We start from the raw sequence: 27,500 nt of genomic DNA, 5'->3' as shown, positions 1-27,500 counted from the left end.
CCACAGATTCGCACTAGAGCACCAAATGTGGATTAATCCACAACAGAAAGTAGTCCTCAATAAATAAATGTGTGTTTCTTTCTGTTTGCGTGTCCAGTTGTTAAACTAAATAAGTCTGAAAGTATTTTTAGACTAACATAGTACTGCTTTGGGTCTTCATGTCCGTACTGGTCCGTACATGTTCGTACTGGTCAACAAACTATGAAGATGTACATCGACGTATGACTGGACTGACCTGTGGGATGCCAGGCGAGTGCGTCATTCCCAATGCGTGTCCACTGAGCTGCTGCTGGTGCTGGTGGTGCTGGTGGTGCTGATGGTGTGGACTGTGCAGCCCCCCTAAGTGTGCCTGGCTGTGGAGGGGGGGGCTGACCTGGAGAGGAGGGGGGGACGCAGCCGCCATGCCACCAAGGGACATAACTCCCTGGTGGGGGACACTGGGCCGCGGGACGGTCCCTCTTGAGGACAGAGCCTGGAGCTGGGGGTGGAGCTGGGTGTGGGGCGGGGGCAGGTGCGGGCTGAGGCCGGGGCTCGAGGCGTGGGAAGGGTGTGACGGGTGAGGGTATGGCATGTACATGCTCGGGTGCTGATGGGGGTGATGAGGGAGAGAGTGAGGGTGGGAGGAATGGTGCTGGCCTGGGTGACCAGGGTAGACCGATGGTTTGGTTGTATACATTGAGGTAGAGGAAGGAGGTATGGAGGAAGAGTGGGGCAGCTTCATGTCAGAGGGATCATTGTAGCTCTGGAGAAGAAAAAGAACATCAGAAAATTAGCTTGCGGGTTTCACATTGACTCCTGCAATAGTGTAGTGCCTTAAGGGGATACTTTGGATGCTTTAAGGTGTGGTTTTATGAAATTCTTCTACAGTAGATGGAGTTTAGAGAGCACCACCACAGAAGCAGAGCAATGTGCTGCTGTGGACGCATTTTAGACAATTAAAAATATCCATATCATTTGAAGTAAATGATTGTCTAAAACACATCCACAGCAGAACATTACAAGCGGCTACTTCTGTCTGTCTGTCCACACTCCATCTACTGCAGTAGTACATCGACTATGGAGACCCCACTTAAAACAAATCCAAACTATCCCTCTAAGGCACCAGTTAAATGCCAAGAACATGGATTATCACTGTGTGTGTGTGTACCTGTGAGACCAGACTGGCTCTGTAGGCTGCCAGTTGTTTCAGATACTCCTTCTTGGCCGTCTCTGTCCTCTTCTTGTACAACTGAAACACAAACATGGACGTCACACCTCTATCTCAAGATATTGCATTAAATCACGGCAATAACGTAGCATGCACGGCCATCGTGGGACCGACCTGTTTCTGCTCCTCTCCCAGCCCGTCCCACATGGAGGCCACAATCTTTGACACCTCTCCGAAGGTGGCGTTGGGGTTCTGAGCCTTGATGTTGGCTTGGGTGTCCCTGAAGAACAAGGCGTAGGCAGACACTGGCTTCACTGGCTCATTAGGGTCCTTTCGCTTCTTCTTCTTTGGTGTTTTGGGTTTCTTGGAGATGTCCACTGATGCTGGCCTCTTCTCTGCTACGCTGACCAACTAAGAGGAGAAGTAGGACGTTGAGTAGGACACAGGAAGGTTTGGCGAGGGTGAACAACTCAAATGCTGGTTTGTGAAATAAATGACTGATATCTATAAAACATCATATTTCCTTGAAGAGTCATTTTCCCCTCTTTCATCACTAACCTGACATGTTAACGATGACGGAGAGCAGAGAGCGTTCGCCACTGTAGCAAAAAGTATTGTTGCAAACAAAGGAGAGCACATTGCAGCAAGAGATGGGGGGCGAGCTGTTCCCAGAATGCCGTTCACCGATGTTACACTTAATAGAGCAGCTGATGAGAGAAAGCGAGTTGTACCCAGCACAGTGGTGTAATAGTAATACTGTAAGCGCAAGCTGTACCCAGCATGCCAGTCGCTGATGTCCCAGTAAATAGGGCCACCCTAGCAATAACTAGGCCCCGTAGTTCTCAAGAGCTCTCACTGCACTTCCTCAGGTCCTTGTGATACATAAACCAAGCCTGAAGTCTATTGTGTGAACGATCGTGAAGGAAACCAAAGGACAAACACACTTTCCATGTTTAGGTAGATCTGAACCCGCAGTCGTGTCTTTGGTGACTCTGACGTGTGAACTCAACCGTCTGGTTTGATGTCGAGCTGTGACACAACCACTGAGCTAAGAGAGGGGAAGGCCTTTGGCAAATCAAGACTCAGGTGAGCGTTTGCAAACCATCAAGACTCCACACATTCAGGGTCTACATCCTGTCCGTCAGCTGTCCTTCTGTGTTTCTCTGTGTTTTTTTTAAAAAGAAAGTAGCACCTAAAGGGCACTTACTTTGTAGTTTAACTTTCTTGAAGAAATTGTACTTTCTTGATTCTTGTTTGTACTCAAGGTTGAATGCACTAATTGGAAGTCACTTTGGATAAAATTGTCAGCTAAATGAAATGAAATGTAAAGTAAGAGCACAGCAGTTAAGCTGACCAATCAGTAATGTGATATATAAATGTGACAGAAGTCCCCACACAAGTATACGATTCAATAAATATGTAGAATAATGTTTTATTTATCCATATTTCCCCTGAAATTAAGACAAATTGACACCATTTTTCACAGGAGTGTTGGAAATTCCTTTCACTCACTACAATTAGATAGCCATGTCCTGGATCACTGCGACGCGCACATTCTCCTGATTTTCACCTCTACATGTATTAGTCATGGGGATAGTGTGTCGACTATTCTTACCAGCGCACCGTTCCACATAGCCAGCGACAGCGGGTTGGATTCAACCCACTCGTCCTCTTGAGCGATGCAATACCTGGTGAAGTACAGCTCGGCCTGCTATGGAGGCTTAAAAAGGCATGGTAGCCAAATGCCTAGTATGACAGGCATTCTGTGTTTCTTGACCTTTAACAACTTGATATCAAGAAGAAAGCAGTTTCAGACAGCCGATGTTCACCGCTGAAGAAACTCAACCAAGGCAAGATGTGAATGGTAGCATCGATGCTACATTGCTTTCATTGTTGATAACTAGACCACACTGGAATTTATTTTCTTTGAAAAAAGGTATTCAACTCAGTGAAGGTGCAACACAGCAGTTGAAGTAAAAAAAAGAAGAATGATCTGAAGCTTAAAGCCCCTGAAAACCTCGTTTGAAATCTTGACTTTTTCTCCCTAGCATGTAACATCCATCGGCCGACACGATGAACCTGATGGGCTTCATCAGGACTGTGTGGATGTGGAGCCATCACACTGGACTGAGTAGCTGCCTGGTAGCCTGTGCTCACACTTAGATTGAAACTGGTCAAAATATAGGACGTAACCTTTTTCCAACTGGCCCTCAACGCCTCACGTGAGGTCACCAAACGTGTTCTAACTCTTCATGTGTGTGTGTTCATGTGTCAGTTATAGCGGTGTGCTGATGAATGTGCACCTTTGGATGAGCCATGTTTGAAAGGTGCTACACACAAACATAGATTTTTGTCATAATTACTATAATCCAGTGGCTAGTATATCAACATGAGTAATACTACATGTTGTGCAACTCCACAGAAGCAGCCATTGTTTTATGTGGAGGAGTATTTTGTAAAGGCAAAAGCAGCTATGTCGCTCTTGGTATCCCTTCCCCTCCTGCCTGAAGCGAGCACTACCTGGATACCTGCTTATGATGTCGCCCGTACACAAATCCTTCCTCCATACACAACCAATGAGAATGATATAGTGGGCAGATTTCATCCAGCAGTACAGTAATGGTTCCATTCCCCTGATTATGAACAGTCACTCTGGTTTTAGTGTGAGGTACCAAACAGTGAGGGAGCTGATCTCCGTCTTGTTGATATGCAGGGAGAACGGCTCTATTATGACACATAACATTATCATAACAGCTATCCACTGTCTACACACCCACACACACACACACACACACACACGCGCACGCACACACACACACACACACACACACACACACACACACAATGGTTGCTACAGCCCAACCAGATATGACTCATAGAAACATGAGACACAATGTCTGTGTGTATGTGTGCGTGTCTTTTTTTTTTTACCCTGAGTCCGTCATCATTGTCGTCCTCGTGTGCTGAACTGGAGGGAGACGGCGTGGCAGATTTGCTTCCAGGGGGTGAGGGAGAGTGATGGGTAACAGAGTTCCCACTCAGGCCCAGCTGGGATTGGTTGATGGTTGACAACTGGCTCTGCTGGCTCATGCCCGATTGGCTCCGGGGTCCGAGAGCCGCCTCGATTGGTTGCTGGCTGCTGGTGAACCGAGAATCAGAGTTCACCATCTGCTGCATCTGTGCAGAGACGATAATGAGGGTTAGCAAATGAAAGCAAAGTATCAGGTGTCATTTGGAGTTTGATGAGTATGTCTTTATCGTCGACAGTCCAAGCGGTCCATCGGCTTTCCTTTGTTCCACCACGCCTCTTATCGGTCTTGGGTGACATTATTTCTTGTAGATTATGATAAAATCGCGCACAGAAATTGTATTCAATACAGGAATAGATTCACAGTTACAGAAGAAATATCAACTGCAGCAATATGGGTTAAGACTTCAAAATAAAACTGACATGTGATACCAAAGGCAACCTGTTTTTTCCTCTTGGGTCCTTCTCTGTACCACCTTTAACAGGAACCTTTTTGTCTTGTGACAACAAGTGATCGCTCAGGTTACGATTTGAACACATGACCTTCATGTTGCGTCGCATTGAAACAGCATCTGAGGGGAGTCTGAGCTAACCCACCATATTCTCTCTCAAGTCTGCAGTTACCCTCAGTAACCCAAACCCGCCACCCGGCCCAAGATAAGCAGGATCCTGGTTCTCACAGCGGGAATACAGCAGCAGGTCAAGAGAGTGAAAACATGAATGCTGACAGTCTGCTGGATGTCCAAACAAAGCAACTGTCACCTGCACTACCAGAACAACTTTATGAACATAAACTCGCTGGTGGAACAGAGTGGTGTAATTAGCAGCTAAATGTCAGATACTTAATAAAGTATTAATCAAAATAAGCCAGAACCAAGTAGCATTGAGACTTCAGTCAAACGATACATGCAACTGTGAGCCTAGCCGCCGCTACCGTTGGCTCAGCTTGTTTCTCTGATCACCTAAATTACAGACGGTCGAGGACAACAATGATCAGGGTAAACCTTGGAGTTAAACAACAACACCAAGATTTTAAAAGTGTACTGTGAAAATGTGCCTCAAAAAAGTTGAAGTCAATTTCTGACGGCTTTTGGCAGACCACCAGATCGCTGATGTTCGTGCAAAGGGGATATGACGACCAAATGAAACGTTGCCTTGATTAAACTCAGGGATTCATAGGGTTCAAAATGGTTGCAACCCAACGCTCGGGTAGGTAGAAGATGATGTTGGATGGATGCAAGTTGTTGGAATTTGGGATAATGTAACTTCGCAACTCAACAGTTTATAAAGGATAGGTGTGGTCCTTTTTAGATTTTTGAATAGGGAAACATGTCATAATGTTTGCCAACACATTCATACAACATTAGGAAATGATGATATCTCCAGCGCTGTTTTAGGAGTCATACTCTGCCCCACATTCAGGCCGATGTCTTAGATTCCACGTTGGATGGAACAGAAGGTGCTGAAACAGGATCTGAGCTGCATAACGTGTTTATGTAACAGACCCAGCTGGGCTCAGAAACAGTCTGCCTTTGCTTCACAGGTTTGCCACGGTGTGCAGCACCCCGGGATGCACTAATAATGAAATCTGATCGTAACCGTGACAACAGGCGATACAGGTCAGGAAGAAGACGGGATCAGAAGTCATTTAACATCAATTCCCGCTCACGTGTAAATACATCAGTTGAGACACTCAACTCCATTTGCTGCAGTCTGCAGAAGTTGCTCCATCCTTTTATCTGGAGGAGACGTTGTGACCGAACAGATAGCAGCTTTATTTCCTCCTGCATCCTCAATAATCTGTCAGAAAGCTGATGTACTGCTGGATATAAAGTGACCAGACGCTTTTACGGTCATACCTGTGTCATGAATGCACAATGTGCTGTTCTGCGTCGCCGTCTTCAAAAAAACAAATGTCTCCCGAGAGACAACGCGGGGAAACCTGGAATACATCCAATATGAAATAGAATTTAAAAGAAATGTCAACATGTCTGAATCAGTCTGTACACGATCAAATAAAAGGGAAGGGGGCGTTCCTTAATATTAACATTTTAATGTCACATAAAAATGTTAATACAAGTCACAAAGCAACACAGCAGCTGCTTTCTGTTTATATAGCTCAGCTCCGGTTGATTTAAAATGTAAAAGAAGAGTTTCGCTGTCTTTTTGTTGATACTCAAGCATTAGGGTTTCAGTTCTGTCTGCATGGCTCCATTTTGTATTTACAAAACAAAGATACTAGTGAGCTACTTCTCAATGTAATGTGAGGAGATATTGTCTATGATTACTTGTATATTATTACGTGATCTTTTCAAGTCAGATTTTGTCTTACAGCTTATCTCTTATAGCATTTCTTCTCTAGAAGACAATCGCATGTTCTCAACATGTATCCTGTGATGCTAGCTTTACTTTGTTATGTCGATGTGCATTTCAAACTATTTCAAAGCATTCTTGCTAGAAGAGATGCTGATATTGTAGGCTTTTGGTGGCGTGACGTGATGTCCATGATTCTTGATTCATTGAGTGATTCATTGTAATGAAGCAATGACGTCCAATGACACCCAGTTTGTATGAACTGCAAGTATATAAACACTGCAATACTTTCATCACCGTTGCTATAGAGACTTCATACACATTTTCTTCATGAAAATCTTTGCGATTGCCACTTTAAAGTATTATTGAACAGACAGGAGAGTGTTCTTTAATAGTGGACTCATTTCAACTGCGTGGAGCAGATCAGTCTAAAGGGGTGTGAGAAGTCTCGTAATGAGTCAGTCATCAGCCACGTTCTGTCCATTTCTAAGGAAAACAAAAGCAACACAAAAGTGATTGCCAACAACCTCAGCATGGGAACTTTGACACCTACAATCGCAAAGACGAAGACGGGCCTCGTCGATGACGCGTGTTTAGAGTTTCCTCTTGGTAAGCATCGAATAATTGCGGATGTGGTTGGGTGACTGTGTCGCTCTCGGGAACGCACTAACTGAACCCGGGTACCGGCAGCGGCGGGCTGCGGTATTTAGATGGAACACAGAGTGACGGTGGAATTGCTGAAAAATATAATAGCTGTAGTATGTTGGGGACTTTGATGAATGTCATATTAGTCAGTCCAAATATCCTAGTGTCATCGTTCTCCAGAGAGTTTCAACTCTCTGTTCCATTTATCCGACAGCTCCAAATAAAATAGTTTGAATGTGAATTGTTAGGAGACCAAGCTGAGCTATCGTTGATGCATTGTTATGTCAGAAAGACTTTATTAATATTATATATGAAAACTGCATTGCTGAGGGTATCTAGTTGATACTTTGAATAATAATTTCTGTCATTGGCCGAAGAGAACACAGAGGGGAACCCCCTGATGTGATGACTGACTCATGTCACGACAAGAAAGCTTTTTACACACAGCGCTCACACCAGCTTCACATTGGTGTGGTTGAAGACAGGATTTCAGTATGAAAGGCACAGAGATAAAATTCAGAATCTGTTCTTGATTTTAGTTTGGGAAAAATCGGCATTTTGTTTCTGTATTTCATAAATTTGAGTTTGCCTTGTCATAGAATTGTACAGGTCACAGTTTCCATCCTTGTTTTCTTGTCTTTCCATAAGATGTACAATGATCATGACTAGGATGTCCTGTCACGTCTGGTAAGACTCATTCAGTCAATTGTAATATATGGTTTTCCCTAAAAATGTTTTACTCAGCTTTTGGTTGTACTAAGAGATTGTCTAAATAGTTGGTTAGCCAAACTCAGCATCTAAATTCATATCACAGTTAATGTGAATTACGGGTCCACCTCGCTAAGTAAGCTAGCATAAGCCTTACCTTGTAAATTATCGATTGCTATGCTAACAGTAGCCGGCAGCCCTTCAGGCTTGGCTCCTCCACAGCGGTGTCCCCTTGTTCAAATACGGTCACTTCTGGCTCCAAATAAACAAAGCCGTCGATGGCCAAAATGCGAAACTTGAGGGTTTAAAATGGTCGTCCTCAAACCAATGGGTGTAGCCACAGTGGCTACATTTGTTTGTTGCAACTAACAATTCTTTTCATAATCTATTAATCTGCTGATCTTTTTGTCAATTGAATATTTTGGTCTGTTAATCATCAGAAAACACGGATACTGGAAACAGTCCAAACACCAACATAATCTATTTATTGCAATGCAAGACATTGAAAAAAAGTTGATTGAAACAGTGATGGTTGCCGACAAAAAGGTTGCCAACTAATTTTTGACTATTCAATGCTGCAGCTGGAATTAGGACGGTGGCTTACAGTTGAGTTGTTTTTGTGGTTGACTAATCTGACAGTATGATGAGAAATCACACTGCGAATCCAAATGGCTGGTAAAGATGTGTTGTATTCATTTCTACATCACATTAACAAATATCTCTGTATAGTACAATTTCTGGAATATATACATATATATATATATATATATATATATATATATATATATATATATATATATATATATATATATATATATATATATATGTGTGTGTGTGTGTGTGTGTGGTGCTCTTTTCTTTGTTCATCCAAATCACCACTTGTACAAATTTGGCAATTCTTCTTTTGGTTTCCAACTAGCTGCTGCTAAACGAAGCCAACAGGACGTGTTTAGATGAGAAAACGTCCTGAGAAGAACTTGAGCTTGAAGTCCTTTTGGATATCATCCGTACCATGGCAGATCCACTCCAGTTAAACATTGAACACCATCACTATGACGTTGAACCAGGTAAGCACGCCATCAGGAAAGCACAAAATGAAGCTCTCAAAGCTCATCATTTCAGACATTAACCTTCATTCAGATGGCAGACAGGAAAAAAAAAGAGCAGTCTCAATATGAACTGCAACTGAGTGGTCTTACCTCTTCCTGGAATAACACACACACAGACACACACGCATACATTCACTTGAATCTTTTTAGCCCCCCCCCCCCCCCCGCCCCCCGCCCTCCTCCCGCATCCCACCCCGATTAGGCCGAGCCAGGCACGGTTGCTAGGCAACCATCATTCATGGACTGGCAGTAAATGAATGTTAGCATGAGAATATAAAAGCGAGGTAGAGAGAAGCAGAGAGAGGGAAAAAAGGTGGGACTGAGACAGACTGAGATGGAGAATAAGATCTTCCCTTCAGGCCATTCAAATCATTATCTCCACTGTTACACGTTTAACAGACAGGTTAGCCTCATTTAAAGACAAAAAAAGGGGATTTAATTCAAAGTTATTAAAAACTGTCTGTGTTGTTTTATGGTCCTTCTGATTTTGATTGGTTGAGAGCTTTTAGACACTTCATATTACAGCAGGTAAATTTAATATGGAGACAACAGACAGAACGATTCAAAGATCAAGAGTGGGAGGTGAGAAGTTTCATTCTTAATAACATGGGAGACATCTTCATTACAGACACTGACACACATATGCCTTTGTTACCCCACTGAACGCTCTGTTTTATGACAGTTGAAGGAACTACGAGTAAAGGTGAGGCTTTCATTTCTGTGCTGTACGACACAGTCAGGCACATCTGAAAGTCACAGCTCAAAGCAGGATTTTCACTTTACTGTGAAATGAAGACTTAAAATATGAAGAACATGTCACATCGACCAGCTGCCGCGATTCAAGTAACACTGTCCGGGCTGTAGCCCGCTTCACACGGTTAAAACTGGAGGAAAAAAATGACAGAGTAGAGTTATATATCAGCTGGCTGTCAGTTCAAATCTTAAGATCCACAATTTTTCTTCCAGAAAGTAAAGTCCTAGTGTCTGTGAACACGACACCAAGTGTCCAGCCTGAAATAAGCATGATCCAAGGCTAGTATCGCTGTCAGGGAGCAGCAGCTAGTCGGCTCTGATTCAATCAGTTCACTTAGAAATGTCCTTATTTTTCAAAGAAAAGCACTGTTTTTTTTCAATAAAGATAACATTACATTAATCAAAAATACACTAAATGCTTTGTTAGTGTGGTAAATAACTATTCTAGGTGGAAACGTCTGGTTTTTAATGAAATATCTACATTGGTGTACGTAGGCCCATTTCCAGCAACTATCCCTCAAGTGTTCTGATGGGACATTGTGTTTTCTAATCGCCTTAGAAGACTGATGATGGATGTTAGAAAACCCCTTAAAATCTTTGTGCCATGATGTTAGCACAGCTGAAACAGTTCTGCTGGTGAGAGAAGGTATAAAACTGGCCTTCCTTTGAGCTGGTTGAGTATCTGGAGCATCACATTTTGTGGGTTCCATTAGACTCCCAAAATGGCCAGAAAAAGAGAACTTTCATGTTAAACTCGCAAGTGTATTCTTGTTCTTAAAAATGAAGGCTCTTCCATGCCAGAACTTGCAAAGAAATGGGAAATTTGTCTGGGTGACACCAATCTTTTGAACAGTAGTGTATATTTACAGTATTTAAATTATCTAAACCTGCATAGAACACAGAGCATCAGTATCCTTGAGCTGATCTTTGACCTTTGAAAGGAAGGTTCTAGTGAAAGTAGGCAAAATTACAAACAATGATACTAGAGAAAAACTGTTTCCAACTCCAAAAGTTGCTAAATCGAGCAGGAAAGTCCCTAAATTGGCAAAACGGACAGCCTGCCCCTTTAGGCCTCTCTCCCAAGCTACTCCCCTAAAATGACTATAGTGAAGGTGAGCAAATGTCTGTTTGTACTCACAGCTACTGAGATAGCAGCTTGTGGAAGACGCCGGTGGTGAGTGCAATGGCAGAATGTAGGAAGGCAGACAGGAAGGTCTTGTTACAGGCCAGATGTCTTTGACTCACTAATTGCTGTCGGAATGTTACGAGAATTTCAACAAAAATATAAAAAATGTTTTGAAGTTGTAAAATGTTCTGCCTTTAATGCGTGAGAAAGGATGTGAATAGAACAACAAGTAGCTTAGTTTCCAAGAAGAAACACATACAGCATGATAACCATAAATGACTGGAAGATCCATGAAAGAGTACTGCTTTTGAAATGAAAGCAGACACATAGACGTCCCCTCTCCTGCTCTCCCTTAACTTTGATTCATTTCTAAACCACGTTTATTTCCATTCTTTAATTTGAGACAACTAATCTCTGCCCTCTAACTGCACTTCATGTTCGTTCTTTTTGTGGAATAGTATCTTGTTCTTATTTTTTTTTACTCTTCATTGTATTTTTAAATGGTTTCCAAATGTATTTCCTTACATTAAGTACAGCAAAGCTTGTGAATTTGAAAGGTGACGTGCACATCACCTTCATTTTCCCACTGACCCACTTCTACTGCTCGGCAAAACATGAAGCAAAATAATTTTAGAGAACATTAACATCACAATGACTCATCAGCTGTCTCTCAACTAAACAAAGATATACTAATTATTAATAACGACTAATTTGTAATTTGCGGCTATACAAAATAAACTGAATTGAATAAATATTTGATGATTTTTTTGCAGGTCGTTGTTTGTTTTGTACAGTATAGAATGTAAAAGCTAATACACTCCCATATGTGTGGATCAACACAGGCCTGCGTGTGTGCGTGTGTGTGTGTGTGTGTGTGTGTGTGTGTGTGTGAGTGTGTGTGTTCTTGCACAGAATACAGGAGTCTGAAAACAAACTGGCTATCTATAATTTTGATCATTCTTTTAATGCCAACCTTCACTCAAATGTTAGTTTTTTAACTTACTGTTGAGTTCACTGTGATGTTTGACCTTCACGGAGCGCTTCACGAGCGCTGCATTCTGCAGAGTCTGTAACCCAACACACAAGTGTGGTGTGGAAACTTTGGTGTAAGTATCGCATACACTGGCTGTATTGAGGCGCGCTCTACGTGGGATGTAGTAAATGACTATACGCAAAGAATCGGGTACAAATTGTACAGATGTGTTTTTTAAGCCGTTTGGCTTCTCTGTTCCAGCCTTGTATTGTTCTGCGGTTGCTGTTGATGCCAGGCATTGGGGTAAGAGTACGCACTGACTTCAAAATAAAAGCGACCTTGCTGTGACCCAGAAAAGCAATTTTACCCTCATTGAATAAGTCAATCAGTCAGTGCCTCAATTATATTAACAAATAAATGAATCAATATACATAAATTAACATGGTGTGAATAATGAGTCAAACTACATTTCACAAGAATCTAAGTCACAATTTGACATAAAATTCACAGTACACACAGCGTGATCACCAAAGGCTCACATAAAATAGTCATTTCAGAGAAAATGTCGTGGTATATGAAGAAAATATGAAGACATTATTTATAAGATTGAAGATAAGACACATTTATAATACTAACAACCTTCATACACGGGAGCATGGCTCTTTATGTCTCTGGCTTTGATTGTAAAACTGACAAACAGAATGAGTGGATCTGGTCTGTGCTGCCTTTGTCGATGTTAAAAACCAGAATTGATTTGGACTACAGAGCCTGTGTGTCAACGCAACGTGTTCGTAACAACGTGTTCGTAACAACGTGTTCGTAACAACGTGATTGGTTAAAAAACTGTCCTTGTTTTATCTCCTAATTGTCCTTGTTTCATTACCTAATATTCGCAATCTGTGAAAACAACGCCCCGGTGCCTTGGGAATGGACTTGAAATGAACAATATTGCATCTGCATATGTTCTGGGCAACGTCGCTCCTTTATTATCTTAACCAGAGAGTACTATTGGGGACATGTGTGTGGGCGAGTGGGTCTTTGAACTTCAGGTGCCCTCACTTCTGTCGTGGGTGAGCAGACAGCGGGTCATGTTTCCTCATGTCATGTATTTAAATCCACCTTCCAAATCTGACTGCATGCTGTACCACATCGCTTTCACTTCCCTCATCCTTAAAACTAAATAATCACGTATGCGTGCGATCATTTATAAGCACTCACCACGGACAGTGTGCTGGCCATTGGGCCACCGTCCGGACTGAAGGTGCGGCCATCCTGGTTCGACATAGAAGCCCCGTCCTGGCTGCCAGGCATGCCGGGCAGATCCATGCCCTGCAGCTGGTAGGGGTGGTGTGGAGCTGAGCTGGAGGGGGCGTCCATGGGATGGTATGGTCCAGAGCGGGAATCGTGAGGGAGGTGGGGGGGCAGCATGTGATCCGGCAGGGTGGGGGGGGTGATGGGCGGGATGTTGAAGTCTTCATCACCCAAACCGCCCACTGAGTAGGACTGAGAGAGAGAGAGAGAGAGAGAGAGAGAGAGAGAGAGAGAGAGAGAGAGAGAGAGAGAGAGAGAGAGAGAGAGAGAGGCCATGCAATTAAAGAAAAAGTATACTTTTTAAAAGTCAACTTCACTGTATGGATAAAGGCAGTGCTCGCGTGGACTGACACTGGCGGCGTCGCCTTCAGCAGAGTGACAACTTGGAGTGAATCAATAAAAATTACAAACGAGACTAAAAGAGACCAAAGTGTCGTGAATCATCACTGTCAGAGATAATAGATGGAAGAGATGGAAACACTGTCCATCACCACAGAATACAGAATCTAGTGTGTTGTGTCCTGATGTCATTCTTCCTCAGCCAAGAGCTCCTGTCACCAACTAATTATCACTAATGATACTCAAAGCCTTTAAAGAAAAACACAGTCAGCAGCAGAACAACACAGTCGTTTATGTGTACAAGCCCCTTCTTGCCTGAGAGAATATAGACACAGTGTATAAAAATATATATATCAACGCTGATCTGACACACAAAAAGAAAAACCAGCGGCGGCGCCGTATATGATAATAAATAATTCTGAGAGCGAAGACAAATGCAAAGGGAAATGGAGTGAGAGAATTACACAGAACAAGAGTGAGAGGGTGAAAAATGTGAGAGAGAGAGAGAGAGAGAGAGAGAGATAGAGAGAGAGAGAGAGAGAGAGAGAGAGAGAGAGAGAGAGAGAGGCAGTGTTAGAGAAGCCCTCTCATACTAATCTGACAGAGGAGATCTTTTATGGAGACTGACAGCCTTTTCTGCTTGGCTAGCCACACCAGTCTCTCCCTCTCCTTCTCTTCGGCTCTACATCTTTCGCCATCCCTCCTCCTTCCACCCCTCTTTTGCCCTCTCACTCTTCTCGGCTCATCCTCAATTTCTCTTTCATCTCTCTCTCTTTTCTACTCTGTCTCAAACCCAATATGCAGCGTTGGGTTATGAGTTGCGTGACTTGTGAGCCGAGTGATGAGTTAGGAGCTGAGCATGTGATGTGTGAGCTCACTATGTTAAATTCACCCCCTTTATAAGAAAATGTAGGAAACAGAAAATATGGGGAAAGTACCACTAAAGCCTCCTATTATCTTCCTTTCCATTGTTGATTTACAAGAATCTGTTTCTAATGTTTCCGTCCTCTAGTGCTCCTGTTAGAAGTGTCGGTACACCCGGAACGGTGGAATGCATCTGATGTGCCAGCAGTCTGCACAACACATCTCCTCACTGTCGTGCTAATCCTTTAACCAGTACTTACATTTGCATCCACATGCTCTTAATTTGAAGCGTGAGCCTGGTGATGTTCACTATGTTCCTTACGGGCCGTGGTTACACTTGTCTTTTTGATGTGACTTTTGTGATTGGATTTATTTGTTAATGAAAGGAGCTGCGGTAAAACACTGGATGAACCATTCAACTGTACATGAGAAAGGGGAGGTAGTCGCCATCTTGGATGTTTGCAACCAGTGAGCGGAAGTTACCATATTTGGACTGACGAGCAGTGTCATAGAGTATACGACTCTTGTAGCCATAACAACCTGTCAATCAGAGTAAGCCCGCCTTAAAGCGTCCACTGATTTCTGGTCTGTTTGACTCTAAATAGCCATAATTTACTAAATGAACATCATGCTGTATTGAAGAAGACTTGAAACAAAAGATTGAGATATAAACTCATGTTTACTGAGGGAATACATCAAGAGAGAAGTAGAGTTGTTTTCTCTGAGACTTCTATACAACCAGAGGAGTTTCTTTTGCAATAAAGGTACACCTACATTTTTGTTGCTTACTCTTCCTCCCTGCAGTTTTAGTGGACTTGTTTTTTTATTGGAGAACAGCAGCAAATTTGGTTATAAACACATTTTCCTGCAGATTCTTCACATGAGAAGTGTTGACTGGTCCTTTTTGTAACTTTACTGTCAGCTCACACATAATGTTTTATTTATTTGACAGATAACAGTGTAGAAATAGGAAAAGGAGGGCGATAGAGAGCCGTGTGACATGCACAAAGGTCCCAAAGCTGGAATAGAAGCTGAGATGTTGCGGTTATGTGGCATGCACTTTAACCCCTCGATTACAGAGGCACTCCCACATCTCTTACATGAGAAGTGATGTTTGAGATGCCACCAACATATTTGATGATACCGATGTCGCGCATTTTGAAGACTGCAAATTCAATAATTTGGGGTAAGGTGGTATGTGGAGGTGGCGACACATAGATGTACGGAGTGATGGGACTTTATTAATCCCAAAGGGGAATTGCACTTTAGAGATTTCCTTCAGTGTAGGGGTGTATGAGATGGCTTGAAGCAGGTATGTGATTTATGTCGATGTAGTGGAATCTGCAGCAGTTCATCCAGACACTGCAGTGCATTTGGTGCTGCTGTAAATACTAACTGCAGCACAGCATGTACAGAACATTAATCTGCGAGTGAAGGTACAAAGAAATGCAATTTAGTTTTCAGCAATTGTTGCTTAAATAGGAACAATTTTTGGGGGTATTTAAAATAAAGCCATTTTAAAAAGATGTTCCTTCAGCAGGAACCACTGGGATTGTGAGTTTGTTTAAAAATAAATTAAAAAAGGAGCACCAGCCTGATCCTTTGCGCGTACATAACCCTCCAAGAATCACAATCATAAATAAACACAATAATAAAATAAAGGGACAGGTCAGCCATTTAGTTAAGTAAGAAAGTCACTCGGATATCACAGATAGTCCCTAACGTGAATCAAGTTCTAAAAACATTGAATCCGATGCTTCCCATAATGCAACTTTGACATGTGGATTCGGTGGTGTGATTGAAGGGATGTACAACAGACACCAGGACACGTCAATGTAGCTTCTTCGTTTGCCTTTTCACAACTAGAAGTCGGCTCCTGTCGTGTTGGTATAGTGCTACACATCCTGTATGCAATTGGTCGGTCCTTTTAACCATCAAATCTTTATGTTGAAATGTAAGTACTAGCTGAGGTGTAGCATTGAAATATGTTACTATCAAACTATCAATCTGAATTATATGTATTCCTGTCTGCCCAATTCAAAGTACAACTTCAAGGACAAATATAAACATTTTGTATTGCGATTGCTCTAATTCAATACGCTTTAAAAAATAAAGTTGAGTCCAAAAAACTTCTGGTTGCTCAAATTGCATTTTTTTCCGATTCCGATCCCACAGCATCGCTTTGCTAGGCGACAGTTTGACACTACGTTTACTTCCTGTCAGCTGATGTCATTCACATACACTGCAGCAGGAGAGGAACTCGCACACATTGGGAACGTTTACATTTATAACTGAGAAGTGGTCAAGGAGGTAAAATCTTTAGTGGCTATGATTTGCCTCCATACAGTTACACCGATGTTAAAGGCATAACACAGTGTTACTGTTTCATTCATCACTAAAGGACAGCGTTCTGGTCGAGTCTCAGTCTCAAGTCCTTCTGCGTGTGTTTCTGTCATGTGTTTTCAACAGTATACGTACTACACCGTGTAGATCCGGTCCTCACAAACCAACAAGTCCGACAGTTTCTCAGACACAGTGTCCTGTTGGAGCTCACAGTTCTGCATAAATTACACTGTTGTCTGTCTGCCTCTCTCTCTCTCCCCCTCGTCTACTCTCTCCATCATTTCTTCAAGTTCCGAATAAATTACTCCTCTCTCTCTCTCTCTCTCTCTCTCTCTCTCTCTCTCTCTCTCTGCGCTCTTCCATTCATGTCAGTACAATACCCTGTTCCCTGTGCTCTGGGAGCTTCTACAGAGACTAATGTATTCAGGATTAAAGTCCTTTCACGCATGTTGTGTTCACATTACACACTTCTCACAACTCCATGTTCATGACTGTTTCATACAATATGAAAAAACACATTATGTCTGTTGGACACGAGTAACGTGTGACCATCAGCATCGGTTTCTATGGGCGAATGGTGATTTAATGTACCTAGCAGGGGCAGATATGTGAACATTTCTAATAGTCGTTCAAGTACATTCATATTGTCTAAAATCTAAATGTATTTTGACTTATAAATATTCATGGACAAAATGTGCAAACTCTAAATATGAACTTGTTATGATGATAGCTGGTATACTTGTGTGATATTGTGTATATTGTGTCATAAGACTTGAAAATCATCTTGAAGAGTAACGTCTGTGGACCTGAACAGCTGCAACGATGACCTCATCTTCCCCCTCTCTTCTTCAATACGGTCCCCCTTTTGGGAAACACACATTTGAACGTTGAGCCTTCATTCTATGGTGATTCTGGCGGTCCCTGTGGACTACTGTGGTAGTGTTTCTGAGCGTCAGAGTCCCTTCAGAAAATCCCTCATTTTAGTGAAGGAAGCGGATGACAGGTCACTCCGGCCGCTGCTGGGAACCCCGCTGGAGTCTGAGCTGAAGCAGCTTCTGATGAGCGTATTCAGAATAACTACAAATACACTACTGTTCAAAAGTTTGAGGTCACCCAGACAAATTCACCCACAAATGTGACGCTGGAGATACTCAACGAGCTTAAAGGAATGCCAGTTTTATAGCTTCTCTCACCAGCAGAACTGGTTCAGCTATGTAGCATCACTGATCAAGGATTTTCAAGGGTTTTCTAATCATCTATGACTCTTCTAGGGCGATTAGCAAACACAATGTACCATTAGAAGACTGGACTTGAGGGATAGTTGCTGGAAATGGGCCTCTATACACCTATGTAGATATTTCATTAAAAACCAGATGTTTCAACCTAGAATAGTCATTTAACAAAAAACAGTGCATTTCTTTGAAAAATAAGGACATTTCTAAGTGACCCCAAACTTTTAAATGGTAGTGTGGAGGTCACGTACAGGCACCAGACATTGAGACTGTATCGTAACCAGTTAATGAGTCCCTCCCAGTAAATGCTGATCAGCGTTACGCAGAGGTACAGTATGAGTTTAATGAATGCCCGACTGACAGCTTTCTCATTCCATTGTTATCTTCTTAGTAAAATAATACTGTATCTGTGTGTTTGAGAGACAAGAAAGTGCAGGAGAGACTTTCTTTTATTTGTTTGTTTGCTCAATTTTGTGAAAAGAAGGTGTAAGAAACACGTGTGAGGTATATAAAGTATGGGGAGAGCAAAGGGGGATTTCCTCCCACCATTTTGGCGGCCCCATGTCTCACCCACTCACACAGGTGATATTTAAACCATATGTGGTTAGAGTTATTTTTAAGGGAACATGTGCAGTGTGCTGCCTTGTACAGTGAAATGGCATTCATATGAGCGCTGAGTATGAATGTGTTCGGAGGATGTATTGAGCAGTACAGGACATGTCATGTGAATCATAACTGTTATAGTGCTTTGGTTTCCTTTGCTCATACCAGGTCAGATGTGCCCGACACAAATCAGTTAGGCTCTGTAAAGACTTCATGGCACCACCGCAAAATCAGACTAGAATATTGCTCTTTTGCAAAAGCTCACAAACCTTTTTGAGACGCTCATGTCGTGGGCACGGTGCTGGCTTGTGGAGTCAGAGTTATACTTCCGCACGGGAGGATGTCCACGTACCCTAATAATGCGTTATGACCCCTACACAACAAGCCGCAGCGTAGTGATCCACTGAGCATGTGTGCAGCGCATCCTCTGAGTGAACCCGATGATCACAACTAATACTCGTCCGTCGTCTCCAAAGCTGACAGTGTTCGCCTCTGTTTGAGAATCATCAAATCAGAAAGACGACACAGCAGACTAGAGATACTGTTCAGTCATTATCAAACTAGTTCTATTGATGTTCGCTTGACCCGACGACAGGAAAGGAAGCACACACAGGGCCCTACATAAACTATCTATAATACGTGGTGTGAACCTAAGTAAACTAAGCTTACAACTCAACTTTTGCTTGGTAGAGGCATAATCTGGACGCAAAGTAAGACGGGAGGGGGGGGGGGGGTATTTAGTCTCTTTAATAATAACAGGAGTGTTTTGGGCGTGTCATCTCTCTGGGGTGATCAACTGTTTGCTCTCCTACTTACAAAGGCGAGCACACACCTGTATTAACGTAATTACAACTGCAGGTGTAAATTGCTGCTACCTATATGTTCTTTACCTGTGCAGCAGGTGGTGCAGGTCGAAACTGCATGTCCTGTTGAATGAAACTGGTCAAATCTGCTTCATGGCACATTTAATCAATGTCCTTTTATTTCATTTTATAAACGACACCGTGTGTGTATTTGAGACAGGTTTTTGAACATTGTTGCCTCAGTGTTTATGTGTTTGTTTCAGTTTTATAAAATCGTCTAGAGTGTTGCCTGGTTTGTGCTTGTGTGTGTGTGTGAGTAAGTGTGTGTTCATTTACCCAGGGCAGACGGTGTGAGTCGGCCATGTGTGTGTCCCTCCTCCAGTGCTGGGAGGGCTGGTTGGGCGGCGTCACCTTGCTGAGAGGGTGAGGGGGCTGTGGCACACGGAACTGTGGGAAGAATAACAAAGACAAACAACGGTTCAAACGGACGCAGGGGCCAGGGAAAGGGTCAGAGGTCAAATGAAAAGGTCACTAGGCAGAGCAAGGACAAAGCGAGCGCAAGAGAGAGATTTTACACAAGCCTTTGCTCACAGTTGAAGACACACACACAAACAGACACACACACGGGTCAAAATTATATTTTATCTTCATGGTTGGGTAATACTGCTTTTACTTATGCACCAACTAGCAGCACAAAAGGAGTTGACCGAAAGAGAGGGAGAGAGAGAGAGAGAGAGAGAGAGAGAGAGAGAGAGAGAGAGAGAGAAAAGTAAAACGAGAGTCGGGAAGCTATTTAGAGAAGGAAGGAGATAAGAGGTGGAGGCTGTAAATAAATTGCTTGTTCATTCCCTCCACAGCTAATCCCTGATAAGAAAAGGTTACATCGAGTACTGTACAGCTGCAATGAAGGAAAAAAGACAAACACAGAGACGCATTGGGGGCACACAACAACACGGGCACAGACGGGAGTTAGTTCATGTTGTACTTTAGTGCACACTTTTAGTAGGGATCACTGGACCTTCACACGTATCAACACCTATACAGTCACACCTGGAAGCCTCCCACTGTGAACACACCCACTGAGCAGTGGGTGTATTGTTTCCTGCAAACTTTCAATTTTTGGGAAATATGAATAGATGAGGAGATCAACGCCACTCTCCTATCTGCTCATTACACACAAATCTGGAGCCAGTTGCTGGTTAGCTTAGCTTAAGTTAGCATAAAGACCGGTAACCAGACAACCAGCGGGAGGCTCCTGGAAGTCACGGCTGCAGGCCGAGAAACGGTCCAGCTGGCCGCTCCCTGTTTTATTCCAACTTATATCTATCTGAGGGCAGGTGTTGTTGTGCAAATACTGATACTAAAAGGATGGCAGAGAAAAAAAGCTGTAAGTAGAACTTCCTCAAGATGCATCTAAGAGTGGCTTGTAAGCCATTCAGAGGCCGAATGCATCCAAGATCAGCTAAGTTTTGTAGTCTTAATGAGACCAAAGGCTCAAAAGTGTCTCTTTAATAATCTAATCATTAGAATGTCAGTCATCATAGAATCATCTAAATGAGATTTTATCATATTCATGCACTTCTTTTCATGCTCTTCACGTTTAAAACTTGCTTCCTTGTCGGACAAACAATTTGTTGGCTTTGAAAAGAAGATGTTTTAGTTGTTATGTAAGAGCGCTCTCATTAAATATGTGTTGCCTAAGAGAAGAGCACAACTAAGAAAATACTGGTGAGTCCAAGACATGAGTGGGTACTAATGACATAAGAACAAGTTGTGGATACAATTTCTAAATAAGAGAGGATAGGTCCTCCTGCATGAGGGTTATCGCTGGCTCCTCCTCCACTGCTTTAGCCACACTGCTGCTCCCATAACAATGTGTTTTAAACGACAACAGTGAACGGGTCAGACTGGACTAAAATTGGTCACATTCATCACAACAACCTCTGACTTTATGGAAGCAACGGCACTTCAATACTACAGCCATGAATTCTTATTCCACACACCGCTTCCCTTCTTCTTATGGCACAGCGGTATGAATAAAACATCAAATCATGGAAGCCTATACTGCACAATATTCTCTACACTGTACTCTATGAATAATGCATCTCTGCTGGTCTTTCTTATTAATATGGGCTTTGCTGGGCAGTGAGGTAATTCTGGACCAACAAACATGTCTCTAGAGGCTCCACGAGGCCTCTGGGAACTCCTCAGTGAGAGCAGTTACACCCACAGCTATAGAAAAAAAGTGTGTTTGCTGCATAGCGCTGTTCCGGGACTGTTGCTTAGGAATCTGAAAACAGCTGATCTTTAATACCTTGGCCATTGCGCCGAGGTGACGTAACGCGACAGCTGTACATACACCATAAACCTTGATCGCTCACTCAATGCAGTGGACGCAATGTTCCCTGGTGGAAATTTCCACCCGTTGTGTCCATTCTCTGCACCTCTTATCCCGCTCAGCATCTCCAGGGGCCGGAGCCATAATCAGCACTCATCTGGGACACCCCGAACAGTTTCACGGAAAGAAAACATGTTTCATTGAGTAAGAAATTATTATTATATTATATTAATTATAACTATTTTAATTATAAATAAATTCATTAATCCTAAAATTATCAATTTAATTTAGAATACCTTTTGACATACATACTATAATACAGGGGTCACCAACCTTTTGGAAACCCAGAGCTACTTCGAGGTACAAAATAATATGACGGGCTACTTGTTAGTTGGAATGCATCAGCATTCCAACTATTGTTCTTCAAATCTTTATTAAACTTTTTTTTTATTATTCTTCTATTTCTTCCATCCGTATTTTGGACCTCTTAAGCTTCTTCATATTTTCAGCTACAGAAAAAGTTCAATTATTCAAATGTTCAGCTACTTAAGGACACGATGACTAAGTCCTTTTATATATCTGACTTTTCAAATTTTTGAAATATTAAGCTTTTTATGATTTTTTTTATAATGGGACCCAATGGGGAAATCTTCAAATCATCTTCAACTTCAAACATTTACAGGGTGATTGGCTGCAATCTGCCGTCCCTCTAGGACTTGTGCGATTCCAGGACTTTGAAGCGGGCAGAGAAGATTGCGGCCGACCCCTCTCACCCTGGACATAAACTCTTCGTGTCCCTTCCCTCTGGCAGGAGGCTGAGGTCCATCAGGACCAAGACCTCCCGCCACACAAACAGTTTGTACCCAGCAGCAGTCGGGCTCATCAACAGAGCCCGGGTCCCCCACTGACTGACTCTGTCTCCCCCTGGACCTTCTCTTCTCTCCCTTCTCTCCCTTCTCTCCCCTGCACATCTCTCCACACCGCACATTTAAAGTCACTCGCCACTTTACCTTCACCTGTCACTTTCAAAAATCATAACCTTATTCCGTGCACTTTACCTTAATGTTATTATTATTATTATTGATCGTTTTATCCCTTTATTTTTTATTTTCACTTGCATCCTTACTTATTTACTGCATATTTACTGCATCTTTACTATTTACTTATTACTTACTTGTTTTTATCCAAAGTTTTATACTTTCACTTGTATAGTTAAATGTTCTTTATTGTTGCTGTTGTTGTTGTTGTTGTTGTTGTTGTTGTTATGTTGTTATGAGACAAATTCCACCAGAACAATTTCCTCGTTTGTATTAACTTACTTGGCAATTAAACGTTTCTGATTCTGATATGTTCAGCTCGAGACAATATTTCAAATTTAAAATGTTGACAAAACCTTCAGCTATTATTCCATGCTTTTACATTTTTTATATTTTTTTAAATATTAAATTTATTCAGCTTTTTATCAAAACAAAAATGAATGGTTTCCAATGAAGAACATCTTCAACTCCGCTTTCAACTTCTTCAACTCCAAAAGGTAAAGGCTCTGCCATGCGTTCAGAGAGAGACACCATTTCAAGTTTGTGTGTGTGCGCGTGTGTGCAGGTCACTTTGGTTACAGACGTCAGGATTAACAGCTCCACTGTGCTCACGTTCACATTCTGAGGTTCAACAAATGTTTTTGTAGACACTCTGCAGCACAATAATATCAGTTGTCTCATCAACTGTGCCTGTAGAGCAATGGTTAGCAAGTCCGTCTTAGAAGCAGAGGGTCAGTGGTTGGAATCCGCAGCTTTGCCAACGTTAATCTTTGGATTTTCTTCTGTTGGACTGGACACCGTGGAGGGCCGGGTCGTATGTTTGACACCCCTGATTTAGATGATGCAGTTTTCCTTTCAACTTTTCCAATTATACATTCAAACGACCCAGATTTTCAACAGTTCAGTTAAATGCTTTTGAACTGTAAGACTTTTCAGCAGGTATTTTGCCTTTTCTATATTTTCAGTCATTATTTGCTATTTATTTATATATTCATCTATTCCGCTATTTTTTTTCAACTATTTCAGCCATAAGTTTAAAAATCAAAATGAATGGTTTCAAATGAAAAACATCTTAAAATCCGCTTAAACTTCTTTAACTCCAAAAGCTTAAGGCTCTGCCATGCTTTCAGCTAGAGACACCATTTCAAGTTTAAAATGTTGCCAAAACGTTCAGCGTTCATATCTCCACTTATTGATATCTTTTATACTGTCATAACTGTCAGCGTTTTAGTTTTATGTTTTTTCCCCCCACCTTTTCTGTCTGATCCGATTGTCCGATTGACTTGAAATTTGGCACACATGTCCAGGTGGACCTGCTCTACAAAAAACAAAGTGGGGGACCCTTAAGCTCCGCCTACTAAGATTTTCCGCCATTTTGAATTTTGTGAAAAACACTTTTTTTCCAACTTCTCCTAAACGCTTTGTCCGATTCTTACGAAACTTTCTGAGGATCATTGTTGGGTCAATGTGATCAAACTATCTAACAAATTTTATTGATATCTCATTGCGTTTAGAATATATGAACCAATTAACCTCTTAGGGGCGTGGCTCAATACTCACAGACTTTATATCATATGTCAACATAGTGTCCCTTAACGTACCCAAATATTTTCAGAATTTTTAAACACGAGGGGGCGCTGTAGTGAATCGCTCAATTTTGGCGACCCTTCGGTGACCCCCGACGGCTGGAGCGAGGACCCGCTCACAGCTGCTTGCAGCTTTAATCCACTCATGTGTATATATATATATATATATATATATATATATATATATATATATATATATATATATATATATACACACACACATATATATATATATACACACATACATATATATATATATATATATATATATATATATATACACACATACACACACACACATATGTATCTGTAGGCATATTTAATGTTGCCTCCAGGTGGCGCTATGACAATATTTCTTCATGTCCATGTGCTCAGGCCTGGACCGGCATCATCCATTAGGAGTTTTGGGCTGATTGCATGATGTGCATTGGAGTTACAACAGGTTTCTATCACATAGCGAACGCACAAAATGGGTGTGTCTTTGGATCGACATCACGTTGCGGCCGTTCAGTGAAAACGCAAATAAAGCACATTTTGGACTCACAAGGATCTTTCGATCATCCCTGAACAAAAAGCTGTAGCTGGCGAGGGCCCGCTCACAGCTGCTCGCAGCTTCAATTTTACTTAAGTTTTCTTATTTTGTTTCTGAACTTTGTGATCAGCTTTGTTCAAATATGTGATAGAAAATAATATTCTTTGAATTATTTTGTACAACATCCATTAAGGGCTGCTGGAATGAGTCAGCTTTTTTTGCACTTCCTGTTCCCTCGTCTTGAAGTCATTGCGTTGTGAATGAGTTTTTGGTCTGTGGTGAACACAAACTGAAAAGACTTGAATGTTATGTTCTACGATGTATAAAATACTGCGTTCCTCTCTGGTGACCTTTGAAGCTCGTCACGCTTGTTAAAAAAAGGCGTTCACTGACAAGTGGCTAAATGACGTCGTCACAGTGGACACTCAGCCTTGTGCTGTCGCCTGTTTGCAACCCAACGTTATCTCTTCATTTCTGCAGATTACGTTCACGTTTTAAAAATCATAAAAGTGCTGTTTATTGTTGACGATTATCTTGTATGGATATCATAAACTTGGGTTTGCCACAGAGTTTATTTTCCGCAATAATTTCAAAACAGTAAAAGTCAAATTTGCATTTCTTTAAAACGTGTCATGACCAAAACCTTTTTTATAAAAGTGCTTTTTATTGGCTGCTGAAATGTCTGGCCCATCTCCCATTTCCTGGTTTTAAAATCTAGCCCAACTGAATCTGTAAGTGCAGAACTCAGTTTTTATGGGTTTAGGACCTAAACATTGAACGAGAAGTGAGTTTCTTTCTTTGAACTACGCCGTTGTTTACATCCAGGAGACAGAATTAAAGCTGCAGTGTAACTTAAGCTGCCGTGAACATAAAGACAGAGGAGCCGGACTGTGGACCAGAAGACGATTCCTATAAGAGCATCAGCGTCGTGGAGGAGAGACGGCTGTATTTACACTTTTCAACATCTGGCTGGAAAGCATCTCGGATTTCAATCCGTCTTAAATGCTTCTCGGTCGGTGTACTCTGAGCTTTGTTCAGAGACGTATACGCTTTAGGATTACAGTTCAGAACATAATCAAATAATAAATAATAATACAAAAACACAAAATTATGAGTAATAAAGTTGTTTCTCAAATCCAGATCAAACAAAAATACATTTACAAAAAAGTTTTCCTTTATTTTTAATAGTTTGCCAAACCTTTACAAAAGGTAACAAAATGATATAATAAGGCACTTAAATTATTGATATTTTTAGAGCAAATAAAGCAAGAACTCATGGAAACATATTATCAGGTTTTAAGCAAACTAATTCTAATTCAAACATCCCAATTAAAAGAACTACTTTTAAATGAACGGTTTAATCCAGACAGTAAATATCCAGTATGTGTGTCAGAAAGAAAAAAGATGGAGAGCTAGAAACTCACTGCAATGCATTGTGGGCCCTCAAGTCGAGTGCAGTAAGTGATATTGATTTGTGGAAGCGGTTGGAAGGAAAAGTTGGTGAATGAACTGAGAAGACTAAAATAGCTAAAGGTGAACTCAAAGATCCGGTGATCACGACGACAGCGTCAATAAACACGTCTGTAAAATAATCTCACTAATGCACCACACTAGAAGTTAATTCTTCTCTCTTGTCCATTAATATGCTCTGCCGGAAGGTTTCAAAGATGTTCTCTTAAAAAAAAATGGCGAAATGGCATGATTCATCATAGCCCGAAAAAAAACACACAAAAAACAGAAATGATCGCTCTTAACGGTCCTTGAACAAATCAGGTGAGAAGAATTTTTCCCTCAGGAAGATTAACCAAATCTAATTTTAAAACAGCGATGTTTCATAAAAATCACTTCACTGTCTTGTTTAAATTGGTGCCAAAAAAATTCAAACGTTTCGTCTTACCAGACTGTAAAAAAAAGCAATACATTCTGTGCTCCTCAGCTTGGGAAGCCATGAGTAACTTGCCTGAGAGCGACTGTCACATGACCAAAACTAAAATCTCACTGCTGAACACAGAGCGGAGAGAAGAAGACGAGAGGTTGTAAAGATGTAAACGGTTCCATATGTATAGCATGCGGAGCCTCCATTTTGTTTCAGATATTGGTACAAATTTAGTATGTACCAGATTCTTCTTTTCTTTTATGATTTATAGTTTTATGATGTAAATAGTGTGTTATATTGCAAACACAACATATTGGAGTTCTCTCTACTTCCTATAGAGGTAAATACACTGCAGGGGAAAACTAGGCCACAGATAGGACAAGAGCAAATAAATAAATGTACTTGAGGGTCGTGATATGAACCCCATATGAGTTCTAATACTTGTGTTATTTTATATCTTTTTTTCAGATTTTTTTTTTTAATTAAAAAAATTACAACATTTGAAACATTACTATAAACACCTAGCATGATCTAAAAAAGATTTCCCGAAAAATTAGTTTTCAAGCCGCGCCGAGTGTTTTCAACTCCACAGTGAAACGCCTAAACAACAACCTACAGAGTTGAAACACCCCTCTTTGGAAAGATAATGACCTAAAGAACCGGAATCTGCAAGAACAATAAAATCTGCAAAAAAGGGACGGCAAGGAAAAAGTGACGGAAAGGTTTTTTAAAATTTACTGGTTGTATGTAATTACAATTACTAATTAGTAATTTAAATGAAGTTCATCAACGTTGTGGTTCCGGAGATCCTGTAGGAAAGGTCACTTGACATTT

The 27,500-nt window shown here is 41.5% G+C and overlaps 1 protein-coding gene across 2 annotated transcripts in view; it reads right to left on the bottom strand.

Annotated features, from left to right (window-relative positions):
* tox (thymocyte selection-associated high mobility group box) overlaps positions 1–27,500 on the bottom strand; it is a 51,781-nt gene that overhangs the window by 7,011 nt on the left and 17,270 nt on the right. For both annotated transcript variants that reach the window (XM_068599453.1, XM_068599461.1), the window contains exons 3-8: positions 19,634–19,744; positions 13,021–13,305; positions 4,079–4,324; positions 1,322–1,558; positions 1,148–1,228; positions 236–742 (exon numbers count right to left, since the gene is read on the bottom strand). In XM_068599453.1, the coding sequence (XP_068455554.1) occupies positions 236–742; positions 1,148–1,228; positions 1,322–1,558; positions 4,079–4,324; positions 13,021–13,305; positions 19,634–19,744 (1,467 nt within the window). The remainder of the gene's footprint in view (positions 1–235; positions 743–1,147; positions 1,229–1,321; positions 1,559–4,078; positions 4,325–13,020; positions 13,306–19,633; positions 19,745–27,500) is intronic.

The sequence above is a fragment of the Clinocottus analis genome, unplaced genomic scaffold (genome assembly GCF_023055335.1).
Source record: "Clinocottus analis isolate CAN_PGR_092001 unplaced genomic scaffold, fCliAna1.0.p SCAF_11, whole genome shotgun sequence".
Taxonomy (NCBI): domain Eukaryota; kingdom Metazoa; phylum Chordata; class Actinopteri; order Perciformes; family Cottidae; genus Clinocottus; species Clinocottus analis.
The sequence above is the reverse complement of the archived record's forward strand: the minus strand, read 5'-3'. Positions and strand labels throughout refer to the sequence as shown.